Genomic DNA, 16,479 nt, shown 5'->3' with positions numbered 1-16,479 from the left:
CATTTATCACATTTTGTCTACCTACACTGAGGACAAAAAAAGGAATATGTTGATAGTCAGTTTTAAGAAATAATCTTGCATCTGGCTTCTCAATGTGCTTGTGATTTAATTGTTTATACTAATACAAATAGTGCAGCATTAATGTGACTGTTGCAAAACACCAGCATTGTGGGTTTGATTTTCAGCTCAGGTGTGAGCTCGGTGTTCAGTTTTATTCAGGGCTGAAAATGCTGCAATCGAGTAATGTTGGATGTATGAAAGCTGATTTGTATTTCTCAATTCAAACATATGGAACTTCAGTGAGCTTTTTTTCAGAATAGCTGAGATTGTGTCCTTGTATTTTGCCCTCTAGTGGAACAACAAAGTAGTTACTTTTTAAATCTTTAAATTTACAGTCCACCACACCACGATTCATACGTACAAAATGGAATCTAAATTCATTTAGTGGCTCAGATTACACCCTTTAGCAGGCTTCTTCTGGTTCACATGCCATGTGTTTGACGCCATTATAATTTAGAATGATCTTAAAGCATTTCTCTGGAAAGTACAGTGTGTGGACTCTTGGAGAGGCCTGAAAGGGTTTCAGCTTGAAAAGACAGATCTGTTTTCATTAGATTTTAAGTGAATATTTAATTCTGTTTTAATTAATATCACTTCTATTTTTCTGTTTCCTTTTTATAGAGGCCCACCCATGCCCACCTAAAGCTGAGCCCCCACGAGGAGCCTCTATATCCATGGGTAGCTTGACTCCCATTAAGTCCTCACCCATCCTGAACAACGGCTCACCGACCATCCTTGGCAAACGCACCTACGAGCAGCACAATGGCCTAGATGGTGAGAAAGACGGGTGTCAGTTGTCAAATGGTTTTGTGTGTATGCATTGCTCATTAACGTGCACATCTCCTTTACCTTTTAACCTACTTTTCATAACCACAAAAGCTTTCTTCCACTCAGGTTAAGCTTTTGTATTGTGTAATTGGGATTAACATTTCTAGAGTCTGTTCTCCTTTCAGTTTTTCCACTGTTCTCTCCCTTGGCCATGTGTCTAGCCTTAACAACACTGTCAACCGTCTGTCTGTCTGTCTCTCACTCTCTCTCTCTCTCTCTCTCTCTCCCCATTCTCCACTCTGAATGGCTGACAGTGTTGTCATGGTAACAGATCAGCAGTGACTCACATAGATCTTCAGCAGGATCAGATGTAAAAAAAAAGGCAAACACCAACCAACAGCACTATCAGAGCCATTGAAAGAAACATGAATGATGACAAACGTAACTACTATTTACAACCTCATCATACACAAATCTGCAGCGCTTCTGTAACAGATCCTCGTGTTCACTCTGTCGTGTATTTCTCTATCCAGGGGTCTGGAGTGGTTCTATAATTCCATGATGAATTTGTCACCATTACACTCTGAGCGGCACTGTTTCTCTTAATTCTTTCCTTCTCGTTTATCACTTTGGTTTTGTTATTTTTTTAAAAATATATTTTACAAGATCACTATCAGTTTGGAAAAAACTGAAAACACTACAAGTGATATGGAAGAGCAACACAGGAAGTGATGATGCATATAATGTCTTTGTAATGGTCAGATATGGATCCACTTATATATGGAGATGAACAAGGCCTGTCAATATAGTTTGATTATTTTCAGCTATCCCATGATGAGCGTCGAGTGCTTCGTGGTCTGTTGTATGAGAATTAATCAGTTGCTCAATTTCACCTCTGTTTCACCTCCCACAGGGTCCAAGTCTAAAGTATTGGGTCCACAGTGGGACATTATGTCCAAGCGAATGCCCGAGCAGGGACGCCCCCCCTCTGCCATGCAGGACAATGAAGTACATGAACTTGACTGACCCCTTCTGCGACCTCTGCCCTTCACCACAGACAACAGGTCTCTTAAGCTTTTATTTATTGTTATTTTTGGACTTAAGAACATGTCTTAGATCTGCTACAAGATTAATCATTTAAAAATGATTTCTTCTCCCTTGCTGTTGATCTGTAGGTAAACAGAGAAGTGTTTTTCCAGTTCTCAGTGGTGGAAGGATCTTGAAGAGGACTTGTGGTCGACATTGCGCTATATTAGAGCCAGTGTTTTTGTTCAGGTTTATGGGCCAGAACAGGCTCTGACCTGACTGTATAGGACTGCATTCAATATTTACCATATATTGCTAATTCTGTTTATTATTATTATTATTATTATTATTATTATTTCAAGTCTTGTTGTGTTTTTTTTTGTTTGTTTGTTTTTTTAACCAAATGTAATCGTTTTGTTTTTAGTTAAATGATGAATTGTTTCTTGATACAGCTTGCTCTCAAGTCTGAAAGGAGAAAAACATGGACTGTCTTATTGGCCTGTTGCGTTATTTTCTTTGTCAGCTAGTTAGAAAACATGAAGAGATGGGCATTTCTTTCAAACTGCCCTTTTCTTTCTGCTGGTCTTTGTTTCTGTGCTTGTATTATTCGGTTTCTTCAGTCCACCCTGCCCTGACGCCACAGGCAATTAACTTATTGATTAAGATGACTGAATGTGTTCTTTTTTCTAACTTTTTCACAAGTATTGCATCTATGCTTCTATGGTGTAATTAAAAAAAAAACTTTTCTCTTTTGTGAATATGTAAATGAAAACAGTATGGAGGCATTATTGTACAGTGGTGCATTTTGCGCCTCCATCGTTTATCAAGGCTTGTTATAAGGAATTTGCCATGTACAGCATATTCTTTTTGTAAGGAACCTCTCTTGGATGTCTAAAATGATACTGCTCCATGAATACAGTGCACCTTCTTATGAATGATACCATATGTGTTGTACATATTGTGCAGATTCATGTTTTTTTTTTTTTGTTTTTTGTTTCCCCCATCCTCACACATATCCTGCCAAGAACAGCATTCCAGACCAGGCAGCTTTTCACCTGGTGATATGTGATCCATTGCAGTTTACACCACAGTTGGTTCATTAAATATTGATACCTCGAGAGAGCATGTGTCTGTAGAAATCCTCCCTTCACCTTCATCACATGTGAACCAAAAGCCTCACGGTTTTCTTTATGTTCACTTGTAGGTTTTCATTCATGTCTCCTTCCACTCACATGACGCAAGAGGCACTTGCTGCACAATGACAGTCATATGGAAGACATTCCAGCTTATTGTTTATAATAAATGGATCAAATCAAAATCATGAAATCATTTACTTCAGCCACCTACATTGTGAGATTACAGTGAAAACTAGATTTAAGGTCAACACTAATATCTTAAAAGCATCACCACTGCATGAGGTGGACAGCGTCTGGCGTCACACTGCAGTCTTTGGCAAAACGTCAAATCTACATCACGGTGGTCTTCAGTTGGTACTTTCAGGGGAAACTGTCCAAGCTTTATGCAGAACCTTCACAAGAACTTTTTGCTTTCTTGAAAGAATTTCACACGTGTGCCTTTTTTAATACAATGTTATAATGTCCCCATCTCTCACACACTCAGAAAAATGGTTTAATTGATGGATTTGTGTGGAAAGTGTTCTAAGTCAAATAGTATTGATGAAAAAATGTTCTATAAAGAGCTGTTGCAATGGCAGGGAATATAGTATGCAAGTGTCGTATGTTTCCAGCAGTGGTTCTTTAGTGTGGTTAGCCAGAATGTGCTAAATATAAAATAACATGATTCTAGTCATCAATGAAAGTTTCATAGCTTCAAGGTGAGTTTCCTCTGGGTTCTCTGTTTTCCTCCCACCTCTCAAACACATTCCGGTAGGTGGTCTGGTGACCGTAAATTGGTATGAATGAGTGTGTGAAGGTGTATACTGGACTGGATGAAGAGGTTAATGGAAGTAAAAGATAATGTGTGATTCTGAATAATCTTTCTGATAGACAAGAACAAATGAGTGAAGAATTGTGGATTGAAATGTTCTTTTATGGCATTGCACAAGGCTGGTACAGAAGCGGATAGAAATGGTCTACCTAGAAAATTTGGCTATGCTAAGTAACCCTTAGGAACATTTATTCCTTATTCCTATATACATGACAGGACTATGCAACATTGAGTAAATGTATTTATTTATTTATTTATAAGCATAAAATTGCTTTTATGAGCAAGATTGATGAAAAAAAATGTGAATGCCTTTCTAGACAAACTGGGGGAAATGACCTTTAACCTTGAGCGTGAGTGTGTGTATGTGAGAGTGTTTGAATGTGTGTGTATGGTGCGTATGCGTGTGAGTGTGTGTGCGCGCGCTCGCGCGTGCGCACTGTCAGTGCAGTGTGTTGGAGAGCAGCGCGCCAGCAGTGAAGCAGTTAACACTGAGCACAGTGCAGTAGTGCCGGACACCGGAGCGCGGCTCTGAGCATGTGCTGTTCCTGCTGCAGTGAAGGAAAATGTGTCAGTTATCATTGGAGAGTATAAGGGAGGAGAGAGGGAGAGGGAGAGGGAGGTTAGCCGGGGCAAACACACGACGAGAGGGAACTGATGCGACCATGTTCCTGTTTCGCCTTTTGTCCTCTGCATGATTACAATGAACTGTCACAGGGTCGATCCCACACTCACTGCAGTGCCACAATAAAACACGGTAAGACTTTTCACTGAAGCTTGGACTTGTTACTCATTAAGATGCCTTTGGTTCACTTGCTGGCCTATTTATAGCTTATTATTATTATTATTATTATTATTATTATTATTATTATTATTGTAGATGTTTAAATCGCGTAACTCTGCTGAAGATCCTGAGAGCGCATCCGAGCATCTGGTGAATTTATATTCATTTTGTGCAACTGTCCGTCACGCACCTGATATGTGTGTGTGTGTGTGTGTGTGTGTGCAGCGTTGCATTCAGGCATAAGACCTTTTTTCTAAATAGAACCTGAGGTGTTTAACACACGAGCTGCGTCGCTGATGCAGCCTGAACTAACGCTGAACTGTATCATGTACATTTATGAGCAGCGTCATTCGCTCAGTCGTTGCTTGGAGAAGTACCGGTACACACACACACACACACACATACACACACACGCATACACACTATACACACACACCACACACATATACTGTACACACACCATACACACACAGTATACACACCACACACACACCACACATACATACACCACACACACAGACAGACACACACTCGTGTACATTCTCGCACTGTTTTCACACACTATTCAGCAGCGGGACGGTTTCATCTTAAACTGATGTCACTTTAGGTTCAGGTGATGTGGAGGGAAATAGATGAAACCGTAGACACAGTAACACGTCTTCGCTTTGCAGCTTGTCACGCTTCCAGATTTGAACTCATGTGCTCTGGTTACATCCACTTTAAACCTGCCTTCATGAGGAACTCATCTTAAAATCATGTAACTTTATGTGCTTGGATCATTTTCTCCACTGACACTTTTAGTGCATTTGCTTTAGACCCCAGCTTCATACGTATACTACACATTATGTTCTTTTTATTTTGACTACATTATAAACCAGATTGCAAAAAAGTGGTGTAATACTAAAGCATACAGATTACAGCAATAACATGATTATGATTTCACAAAATGTTTACTTTTTAAACTTTGTTTTTCTTTCATTTGTGTTATCTTAATTAACCTATAAACGGCTCTGACTCTTTTAAAAGACTAAATAGGTACCTAATAGTTACCTATTGATTTCAGCCAAAAATGTCTAAATGTTTTTTCAGCCAAAAACATTCACAATACCTTAGAGCTTTTTCTAAAGTTTGTATTCATATTTTTTTAACCATGACACAGTGAATTGATTTCATTAATGGAGCATGTATAGGAGTATATGAGATCCTGTGCAATATATTTGACTGCTTACTGAAACATATTGAGCCTTATCAAACACAAGAACACCAAAAGACATATCACTATACTTGTTTTTGTTCTCCCTTGCATCTCTTAGAGTAAACTGATTTCATATTCTTTCCGGTAATAAGCCTGAATAATAACTTTTTTTCTAGTTATTAAAACAGATTCCCATTTACACACATGTACGACAATTACTGTATATAAAAATTTGTAATATTATAACTATTTTATTAATTTTTTCAAATTATTTATTAGACTACATTAAAACAAAGACTGCTTTCTTTGAATAGACATAAGCAAAAAGTCCATGTGTTCTAGGAAAAAAAGGTTTTAATAAAATAATAACTAATAAAGCAGGTGTGCAAACCTTTCTGGTTTGTTTATCTTAGTGTCAAGTTTTCCCCTCATCATTGTGATTACCATTAGACCTCATAAAAAAATACTACCAAGGTCTAAACCTTGGCATTATAATAACAAGTTTAGGTTATGAGATAGTAGCATTCAATCTGTTACACTAGCTCCATGTTTAAATTGCAATTATTCCTGATAAGACAAACCTGCTGTAAAATGCATAATAGTGATACAAATATATGATGGTTAAGTTGTGCATGACCTTTTTCTCATGGTTCAGATGAAAAAGCTGCAGAAAATTTGCCCTTGTGCTCCAGAGCACTAGAGTGTCTGATCCTCAGTCAGTCTGATCCTCAGAGCACAACTGATTAAATGAGGATTTGGCTTGAGTGAAATGAGTTCCTGTGCACTGCAGGCGGTTTTAACACTCCACATCAAAATCTTGTGCTAATCATACTTGCTTTGAATCCTTTCTGGTCCATTTTCCATGCTTCAATTAAACTAAGTCCAAAAAAAAAAAAAACCTTGCATGGATCCTGTGACTAGACTGACAGCGGTGAGATTCCTATTAGAAGAGCATATACAGTGTCAAAGCTGCATTGGTTTTTACCTGAAGAAGCTGTGTAATGTAATTAAGCGATTTGATAATCGCTTAATTACTTCTAACAAAGAACAAAAGAGCTGCACCTAAAGCTATACAAGCTCTGTTCAATTCTCTTTTCCCCTGAGCTGCTGGAGTCTGGTGCTGGCCTGGCTGGGCTGACAGGATGAATTAGGGTCACTGGGAAGTCCCTCTCTATTTTGGCAGAATAAGTGTTTGGTACTAAGGACATTAAAACAAAAGTGTTCACGGTTAGTGGAAATCAATTATATAAAACATATGTATTAAGAGATCGATGAAATACAAGGATTTAAAGAAAGTCTGAGACCACATTAAGAAACTTAATTTTTAATTTGGAAAAATAAGGAAATTTTTAATATATTCATCAGGCAAGATTTGTAGGTCACTCTATAAGTAACTTGTTCATATTGAACATGTTAACTCCTTTGCACAAAAAAATCTAATTTTCCTTGAGGTTAATCCCATCCATTGAAGCACATATTCACTCCGGTGGTTTTAATCTAACACGGATCATTAGGTTTAACACAGAGGTATAGAGTCCATGACAGCATTTGTGAATGCTGTCATTAAAGCAAAAGAAGCTCTAAGCTTATATAAATATTGTACCTCTCAATGAAGTTGAAGCTACTGTTAAGGTCATTTATTTGTATTAAAATAAATCATATATTTAAAAAAAAAAATGCAAAATAGAAGCATTTTCTTTAGTGTACTTAGACTTATTTTTTGACCCCAATGTAGTGCTTTCCAATTTTGTATTTTTATTTTTTGAAGTAAAAATTATTGGATTAAAATGAAACATCTAGCCGGTAAACACTTAAATTAAAGTACCTCCCTGAATGAAACCAATCCATCTTGATTGGAGCTGTAGTAGTCTTGCAGTAGGAGTAGTTCATTATAGCACAAAGGCAACTGATCTCAGACTCAGCATGAATTCTTATGAACCCAAGCAAAAGCTTGCTACGTCATGCTGCTTTGTTAATTATGTAGCTTGCCAGTTTCCACATTCATGTTGCTAAATCTTGCCTTTTTAAGTATCGGAAGGTCCTAATCCCCTCATTATGACCAATATTATGCTGTCTGGAGGGCTTAGGGCATTCTCAGGGTCTTTGATTCAGTCCAAGAAACTGAAGACAAAAGCAGCAGCTGTTAGACCTCTGAGTCTTTCACTGCATTTAAAAAGTATGAACCCGCAGCACTACAACAAATTCAACTAAAATATGGAGGGAAGGCTTAACTATTGCATAGTTTATAACATATATTATTGTATGAAAGCTTTATGGTCCAAAATAAAAGGTAATAGTTAATCCCTTTTAGCCGAAAGAGAAAGAGCGAGAGAGAGAAAAAAACACTAATAGCTGTTTTGGAACTTTTAAATAGAGAGTGTTCAAGACCGTTGGAGCGTTCTCATGTCTGTTGATCCCTTCCTTCCATTTGTACAACATCCTTTTATGTTATAATGATCTTAAGACCTGGCTTTGTATGTGAAATATTGTAGAAGAATTTGTTACTTTTACAGATCGCAACATAAAGCTTGTGAAAGCCAAATATATATAACAGTATATAGTATTGGACTGGCAGGTTATTTTATTTCATTTTTGAGTCCTGTGTAACATGTACTTATGGAATGACTAGTGCCATTATTTGTACCTTAAGAGCAAGCTGGTCAATTTAATTTAAAGAACAATTTAATCTAATGTAAAGTGATCCAGTACAATTCGAGATACTATAGAGGAGATTTGTCGGACTGTATATTTATAATCACACCCTCCAGTGTCACCCATATGAGGATGAGGTTCCCCATTGAGTCTGGTTCCTCTCAAGGTTTCTTCCTTAACATCTAACGGAGTTTTTCCTTGCCACTGTCACGTCAGTCACCTCAGACTTGCTCATTTGGGATAAATACATACACATTTAAATATATCTAATATTAATCTTAAATTTTGTATTCTATTAATCTTTATATTACTCCTTATAATAACCTTTTTTTTCTGTGTTTATGTTCTGTAAAGCTGCTTTGAGACAATGTCAGTTGTAAAAAGCACTATACAAATAAATTTGAATTGAATTAAATTTAGCACCCAAAAACAATGCAAGACACAACATGCTAGTGTTTATGTGTGAAACGACAATACTTTCTCTTCAGTGTGAAATATGAGCATCAGATGCTGGCCCTCTGCTCTGGAGTCCTATCAGTGAAAATCATATCTGATAAGAGGAATGAAGGGTCTTTGCACTCAAGAGCCAATATGCTGCCCTGAAGTAACTGAGCTGCCTGTGCTATTGATCTACTGCCATTTATTTTGTGCAGAGTGGAGTGAAATCATGGCAGAAACCCAACGTCCTCATCAGCATCCTCTGTACATTGCGAGAATAAGAATGCACGCTCGTTAATTCTTCCAACGTCGGAAAGTAGTAAACAGGGCACTTCTAAGGGTTCCTGTCATGGAGGATACTGAGCACAGCATTCAGGAAGCTTACTCAAAGCATTTTATCACTGAGTCAAAGAACAGGTAACGCTTCTCTAAAGGCTTGTCTGCAACTCTCTTGTGGCAAAGGACAGAGTGATCTGGATGACGGTTAGTGGAGAAAATCTGTCTGTCAGCAGGAACATTTATCTTTGATAACACCTTGAGTCCTCCAGTCATTATACAAGAACAAAATGTCTTTGTTTTCATAATACAGACAGAGCTGATAGGGTACTCGTAGAGGCAGTGGTGGCTCAAGCGATTATGGCTCTGAGTCGTTGATTGGAAGATCAGGGTTCAAGCCCTAGTACTGCCAAGCTGCCACTGTTGGGCCCTTGAGCATGGCCCTTAACTCTCAATGCTCCAGTGGCACTGTATCATGGCTGACCCTGCACTCTGACACCACCCTCCAAAGTTGGTATATGCAAAGAAAGAATTTCACTGTGCAGTAATGTAGAAATTAAATATGCAAAAATAAAGGTTTTTATGCATACAGTACAGTGTATGTGAAATCTTCTCACAGACATAAAATTTTGTCCTTATACATGGCTTATGATGAATGATGTTACAGTATTTTAGAACAATCCATTAAATCCTGGTGAAATTAGGAAAATTAAATCTGCCACCAATTCAAAATCACATTCAATTATTTTGCCCTTAGGCCATCTTTAAAAATATTCTTGTTTGCCGTAACCCGACCGACCCTGTCAATTTAGGACAGACTCAAATTTTTTATTTTTATTTTTTGCTTTAAGTCCGACCGACTTTTTTTTTTTTTTTTACTGTTACCGCAAACCAAAATATTTTTAAGGATGGCCTTAGCGTGCCATTTTAAAGATATTTGGAAACCTTCTATTATAAAGCAGATTTGCTGATGATGACATGGCACTAATTTCATTTTGTTAGATTCAAATACAATGTACTGTATTTCCTAGTGAATCAGATTTAATTAAAAATTATAGATACTATATACTTTTATTTCTTAGTCCCTGCCAAACCTGGAATTGGTAACTGAATCTTTAAGGGATTTTTCTGCCATAACATACTTCTATGTTTCACATAATAACATAATTCTAATTTCCTTAATATATATAATAAGGATAAGGAGGCAATTTAATAAGCACTGTGGTTTAAAAACTCAGTCTGTCTAAAGTTCTATAAACCTTGTGTGATTTCTTCACATAGTAAATGCCATGCTTTGATAAGTATTTTTTAATAGTGGACAAAAACCTAATCAATTCAGTTTGTAAAAGCTTTACAGTTGTCAAAATGTCAGTTCTGCTCCTGCACAACATGGCACAGTGTTATAGGTGGTGTGATATGATCTAACACAAACTAGAGGGCTGTACGGTGTAAAAGAGTCCACATATAAAAAAGTTCACACTGTTTACCTGATCTGGATAAATATCCTCAAATTAAAACGGAAGATTGCAATAATTCATTATTTTATGGAAGACTGCTCATGTAACAATAATTTATCAAAGTCCAAATATGTATGAACTGTATTTGTGGAATCACAGTTATCTTGAATAAAGCATGTAGGAGTTAATTGTGATAGATCAAATGCCCTGTAACATAATGAAACAAATTTCATCCCTTCTTTCCACCCCATGTTATTTTGTAAATTGGTATTGCTTAGCTTTCCTAGAGATCATGTTGCTCGATCTATACCGAACTATTGTATCATATTGTATTGATGTACTCATTATGAGCATGTTGAAAGTATCTATTCCTGGAGTCAGAAACTCTGAGCAGACAGGTTTGTTTACATACAACATAAAAGCCAGCATTTATAAAAGGATACACGAGCCGTTTCCTCACCACAGACAGCACGGCAACAGGGTCAAATAAAGTGTAACGGTTTCCCCACTGTTTTTATCACAAATATCACATTATGAAATAAATACTCTTCACTGATTGGTTTACGCAATCAAGAGCTAGTACCAGTATAATCAGCCATCAATGACTGCTGCCAAGATTGAGAGAAAAAAAGTTTTTTTTTGCATAAATGTCTTTATTTTATTTGTTTGCATGTATTATTAGAACATAATGATAGACTTGTTTCTGATTAACCTAATGAAGGGTTTTCTAAATAGTAGATTAGTTGGGTTACTGTGATCAGAGAACCTGGGAGTCAAACAGTCAGGTTAACAGGCTTGATGGAAAACAAGCCTTGTAGATCATTAGATGTATGTAGGAAATACTGGAACTGTAGTTTCAGCCACTTTAGTTATTCACCCCTACGGTTTAGTATCAGGCACGTTGCATGATGTAACCCTGGATGAATGCAAGCCGTCTAGTCCCTGTGGGAGGAAAACATCCAAATAACATGCTTCACAGTTGGGGAGCTTTTCTTTATTTTTGGGATGTTGTGTTTTGCTTTTTGAAGCATGACATTGTATAAGTTGAATGCAAACTTTTTATCCGAGCACAGGATGTTGTTCTAGTAGTGCTGTGGAATATGCAGGAGGTCTTTCACAAGCTTGAAATGAACAGCAATGCTTTTACAGACAATAGTGTTATTTTTTTCTAACCTCAATGAACCATACTCCCGTTCAGTGCATTTTTCTTCTTATGATAGACTCATTAACCCAGAGCTATAGCTAGTACATTGTGCAAGAAATGCTTGATTTTTCAGGTTCTGTAGATGTGCTTGCACTGTACTTTGTAGAACGCCATCTTTTGTTGAATTCACACTTACAAATGTCTTATGTTTGAAATTTTCAGGGTGGAGGCCCATGATTGTGTAGTGTAGCCATGATTAGCTCTGATTGACAGGGAAAAGGAAGTACGTCATCCCACCCTTAAAACTTATCAATGATGACTGACATGCACATTATTTGGATTTTAGGAAGATTTCATATATAAAATCTTTCTATCTAGAGGATTCATGCCAATTTTTTTATACAATGGCTTATAAAAGAGAGCTCATATCTGACTCTGTTCTGCCTGAGTTCCTGGGAGTGTCAATAAAAGCCTAACTGGGTAACAATCAATATCATTGCTGACTGAAAAGCCAACAGTTGGGGGATGGGATATGAAAACAAGTGACAAAAACAAACATGCAGATATACTGTATGTCAGGTAGTGCGAAAAATGTTACAGTGCTAGATTTTCATTATTACAAATACACTTTTTTTTAATTTGTGAATTTAAATTTGTGAGCTTCTTAATACAATCTGAACACCAACTTAATACCTAGTATCATTTTCTTTCTTCTTTAAAACATAAAATACAAAGGAGATTTAAAACAGAGGTTTGGATTAAAAGAACAGTATTTTAGCAGTGTTTTTTTCATTAATTCATACATTTGCTTAAATTATCAAAACAGATTTCTTAAAATGCATTATAATACTCAATACATGTGAATTATTCACTGTGAAAAATGTTCATAATATTGACATTAACATTCCTTTTTTTTTACTTTTAACCTTAATTAACATTATTATTTTTTTATATTGTTATTTTTTTGTCTACGTCATGGTAGAAATATATGAACATTTGCATCGATAATATATATTTAAATTAGTTAAATTAGTTAAAACTATATTATAGTTAAACAGTTTTATCCTATTCAATTCATCCTAAATTGTGTGCCTCCTACAACATTTCACACATTGTCATCCTGCTTAAATGAACATTTATGCCAATGTGAATTTAGTCTCTAAAGCTTCTGGTCTGCATGCTGGAAAACCACATCTCAAAAATGCATATTGCACAGCTTTTGGGTGGAATAATAAGTCTAGGTTTCCTCAATTTCTATTTGCAATCCTATACAGTAATCTTACGTTTATAGGATAGGAAAGACTGCTATCTTTTTATATCATTCAGATATCTTTGTAATCTTTGGTTATGAAAAAATATTCAGGTAGCTTCTCATCTGGCAAATTCTGGATACACACATCAACATGTATACAAACATTTCTCTGCTGAAAACATCCTTTAATGAAGCTGAATCTAACACGCTGACTACACAACACTCCATGTTGTCCATCTTTAACTCTTATATTCAAATGAACATTGTTCTGGAACCAGTGCGAAATATCTAGTACTATGCCACTAATAGCTAGTAGTCCAGATATTGTGTTCCTTTGGTCGAGATGCCCAATGATAGAATGGTCTATTTTTGAGTAATGGATGCTGGGAATTGCACGCACAACAGTGATGGATGCAAACATAGTGACAATTAAAAATCAGTAATTGTGTCAGTCTTCTGAGGCTGAGAGTTGAAATATTGCTCTATTGAATAGTGTGTAAATCGTACATTTTCATAAGCAAATATGAAGCAATATGTCCTGAATTGCACTTGTCTTGCTGATGAATTGAACTTTTATTACATATCTAGACAGTTTTGTGAGGTCCACTCTGAGAAATATAATCTCTTTCATTGTTATTGTATCATGACCCCAAATGTACAGTATACCAAATACTTTCCAGACTGTTCAATTTAAATAATTCAGATATGGTATACAGTTACATTTCAGGGAACGTTATATATATACTGTAGTATATTAATAGGTTACATTCTGCCACTACTTTATCGAGAGGTTGCATATTGCAATTTGAACCTGAGAAGCTACATGGGAGGTGAAAAATAAAATAATACAAACCAGAAACCACCTACATTTTTTTAGGAAGTTAAAAAAAGCACTAGGTCCATTCCTGGGAGTTCTTAAAGCTAGTTACTTTTATGTTGGAAAGAGATTATATCAGAGCATATTGGTTTAAGTTCTCAGTTTACATCAACAGCAAGTTTCCAGTTCTCAGCCCTGAATGTTGCACAACTCTCACACCTCCACTGTAGGCTTGGGTCAGGCTGAATCGGGCGAGTAGGTGGGTGGATTTGAGGTTGTTTTTTTCTGAACTGAGCTTCAGAAAGGCTCAGTGTTGTAGTTATTTGTAGGAAACACTTGTTTGGAGAAAAGAGCTCAGTTTAGTGGCCTGATATTTCTTTTGTTCATAAAAGCACGGACAAAGCGTAATTCAACTTGGTGGTTTGAAGTGCAGTCACTATACAGTCCTCAGTCCTCCATGATAGGATGAGGTATGTGTTTATGTGTGTGTGTGTGTGTGTGTGGATGGACAGTAAAGGCAGATAATTTATATGACTGTACATAGATTATGTAACCAATTGAATGTTTTACCTCATGTATGTTGACTGGCACATGCATCATCTCTTTTTTAAAACATTTGAGATTTTATGTATAAACCTACTGTAATGTCCTGTTGCTTTTTTCTGTCTTTCAGCAAAACCCCCAGAGTTCTGAAAGGATCAAACGGCCCAGTCACCATGGCAACAGCGATGACCCCTGAGCCCCTGACACCGCTGTCTCGGTGGTATCTGTATGCCATCCATGGCTACTTCTGCGAAGTCATGTTTACAGCAGCATGGGAGTTTGTGGTCAATTGCAACTGGAAGTTCCCTGGTGTGACGAGCGTGTGGGCGCTTTTTATCTATGGAACATGCATCCTGATAGTTGAGCGCATGTACCTGCACCTGCGGGATCGCTGCAACGTCTTGCTGCGTTGCTTTATATACACCCTATGGACATACATGTGGGAGTTCGGAACAGGGTTGCTGCTGCGGCAGTTTAACGCCTGCCCTTGGGACTACTCACAATTCAAGTACAACTTCATGGGCTTGATAACGGCTGAATACGCCTTGCCTTGGTTCTGTGCATCGCTAATAGTAGAGCGTCTGGTCATTCGCAACACATTGCGGCTGCGCTTTGACGAGTGGGCTGAGCCTGGCCAGGTTGTAGGAGGTGGAAGCGGAGAAAGAGGAGGAGGAAGAGGAAGAGGAGCCAGAGAAGTGGCCACCAATGCCAATGGCTATGTGAAAGTGGACTGAGTGAGAGTTGTCATTTTCCCCTCTAGATCTTTAAAAATGTATTTGCTTTTCTTTTCTCTTGAAGGTGTTTTTCAGCTTTCTCCTTTTTCACCCATTATCTGGGAGAGAGATGTTAAGATTCAGGTGTGGATCAGTAAAAAAAGAAAACCTCAGCTACAATAAGGTCTGTGGTATTGGTGCCTCACAGATGAGAAATGCATTTTCTGCAATAGTGTCCAATTTCTTATATGCCTCATTCTGGCATCCCCTTGTATCCTATTACTCCAGGGGAAACAGAGATTGTGGACTTTGTATCATTTGCCCATTCCTGTACTGTCAGTCTGCTTCAGCAACAGTGGGAGGAATAAGGAGCAAGAAAAGTACATGAAAGCTTACATTGTTAGGGAAATTAAATATTGAAAAACAGAAAAATGGGCCAGAAAATAACAAATGCTAAAAACAAACCCAATATTTTTTAGCATATTAAAATGAAGTGTGTAATAGCACAAGCAAATAACTATTAGGCTAAAAAAAAATTGTACTTGTTGAATTTGTGTTATTTATTTATTCATATTTATCTAATGCTAGTTAAGTAACTTATTATAGGCTTATAGTATGTTGTATACTGTGCCCTAAAGTAATGCATTGAACTTGAATCTAGTGTTTTTATACTGAACAAAAAAAAGAATGCTTGAACATGCATGAGAATAGTGTCTTCCAGATTTTTTAACAAGAGGCAAATCTAAAAATATATTCTGTAAAAAGAATTGTGTTTATTTTTAACCACATGGATTAAGACACAAAGGAGTACTGTACTGTATTCACTTGTACTGCTGATAGTTATGATTTAAATATGGAATGTTTTAAAATTTTGTGTGAATCTTGAAAAGAGTGTTAAGAGAGATGAGATGTGATCAGCTGCTATGTTCTTTCTTTCCTTCTCTAAAATATCCTGTATTAATCAAAATTGACCAGGCATTGTGCACTAAAGTCCTTAAACTAATAATAATAATAGTAATAATAATAAAAACAGCTTTTCAAGGCTTTAGAATGAAAAGTCCAAACATGAAAAAAAAAAAACTAAGCAAAAAATGGGCTAAAACAATTTTTTGTACATTAATTAACAACATAAACATTAACAACTTAACAAATGCATGTTAAAAAATGGTTGGTTATCTTAAATATAATTTTAAAATGTTTTTAGATCAAAGTAGATCAACAGTGAAGTTAAAAACCCAGAATATCCCATCCGTTCACTAAATAGAAATAATGCATTTCTTTTTATTGAAAAAACTATTCACAGTAAAAAAAATCTGAATACAAGATCTTTTTAAAGATAATACAAAAGAGTCAAGTATCATTTAGCAGCTTCCATGTAAAAAAGGAGGATGTTAACTGGCATGCAGTGTA

General features: G+C 36.6%; 2 protein-coding genes across 2 annotated transcripts in view; both read left to right on the top strand.

Moving 5' to 3' along the window:
- Nucleotides 1-2,972, top strand: part of mta1 (metastasis associated 1) — a 30,747-nt gene extending 27,775 nt beyond the window's left edge. Inside the window, exons 16-18 of the mRNA XM_060879963.1 lie at nucleotides 682-834; nucleotides 1,742-1,892; nucleotides 2,004-2,972. Of these exons, the coding sequence (XP_060735946.1) occupies nucleotides 682-834; nucleotides 1,742-1,854 (266 nt within the window). The 3' untranslated portion in view covers nucleotides 1,855-1,892; nucleotides 2,004-2,972. The remainder of the gene's footprint in view (nucleotides 1-681; nucleotides 835-1,741; nucleotides 1,893-2,003) is intronic.
- Nucleotides 2,973-4,270: 1,298 nt separating this feature from the next.
- tmem229b (transmembrane protein 229B) lies at nucleotides 4,271-15,983 on the top strand. The gene is made up of 2 exons (XM_060879298.1): nucleotides 4,271-4,555; nucleotides 14,487-15,983. Exon 2 carries the CDS (start codon nucleotides 14,530-14,532, stop codon nucleotides 15,088-15,090), a length of 561 nt encoding a protein of 186 aa, XP_060735281.1. The 5' UTR covers nucleotides 4,271-4,555; nucleotides 14,487-14,529; the 3' UTR covers nucleotides 15,091-15,983.
- Nucleotides 15,984-16,479: the final 496 nt, after the last annotated feature.

The sequence above is a fragment of the Tachysurus vachellii genome, chromosome 10, assembly GCF_030014155.1.
Source record: "Tachysurus vachellii isolate PV-2020 chromosome 10, HZAU_Pvac_v1, whole genome shotgun sequence".
In the NCBI taxonomy this organism is placed as follows: domain Eukaryota; kingdom Metazoa; phylum Chordata; class Actinopteri; order Siluriformes; family Bagridae; genus Tachysurus; species Tachysurus vachellii.
Note: the sequence above shows the minus strand (reverse complement) of the source record. Positions and strands in the feature narration are given on the sequence as shown.

Coding starts and splice junctions, on each gene's coding strand:
- tmem229b (XM_060879298.1), top strand. CDS start 14,530: ATGGCAACAGCGATGACCCCTGAGCCCCTGACACCGCTGTCTCGGTGG.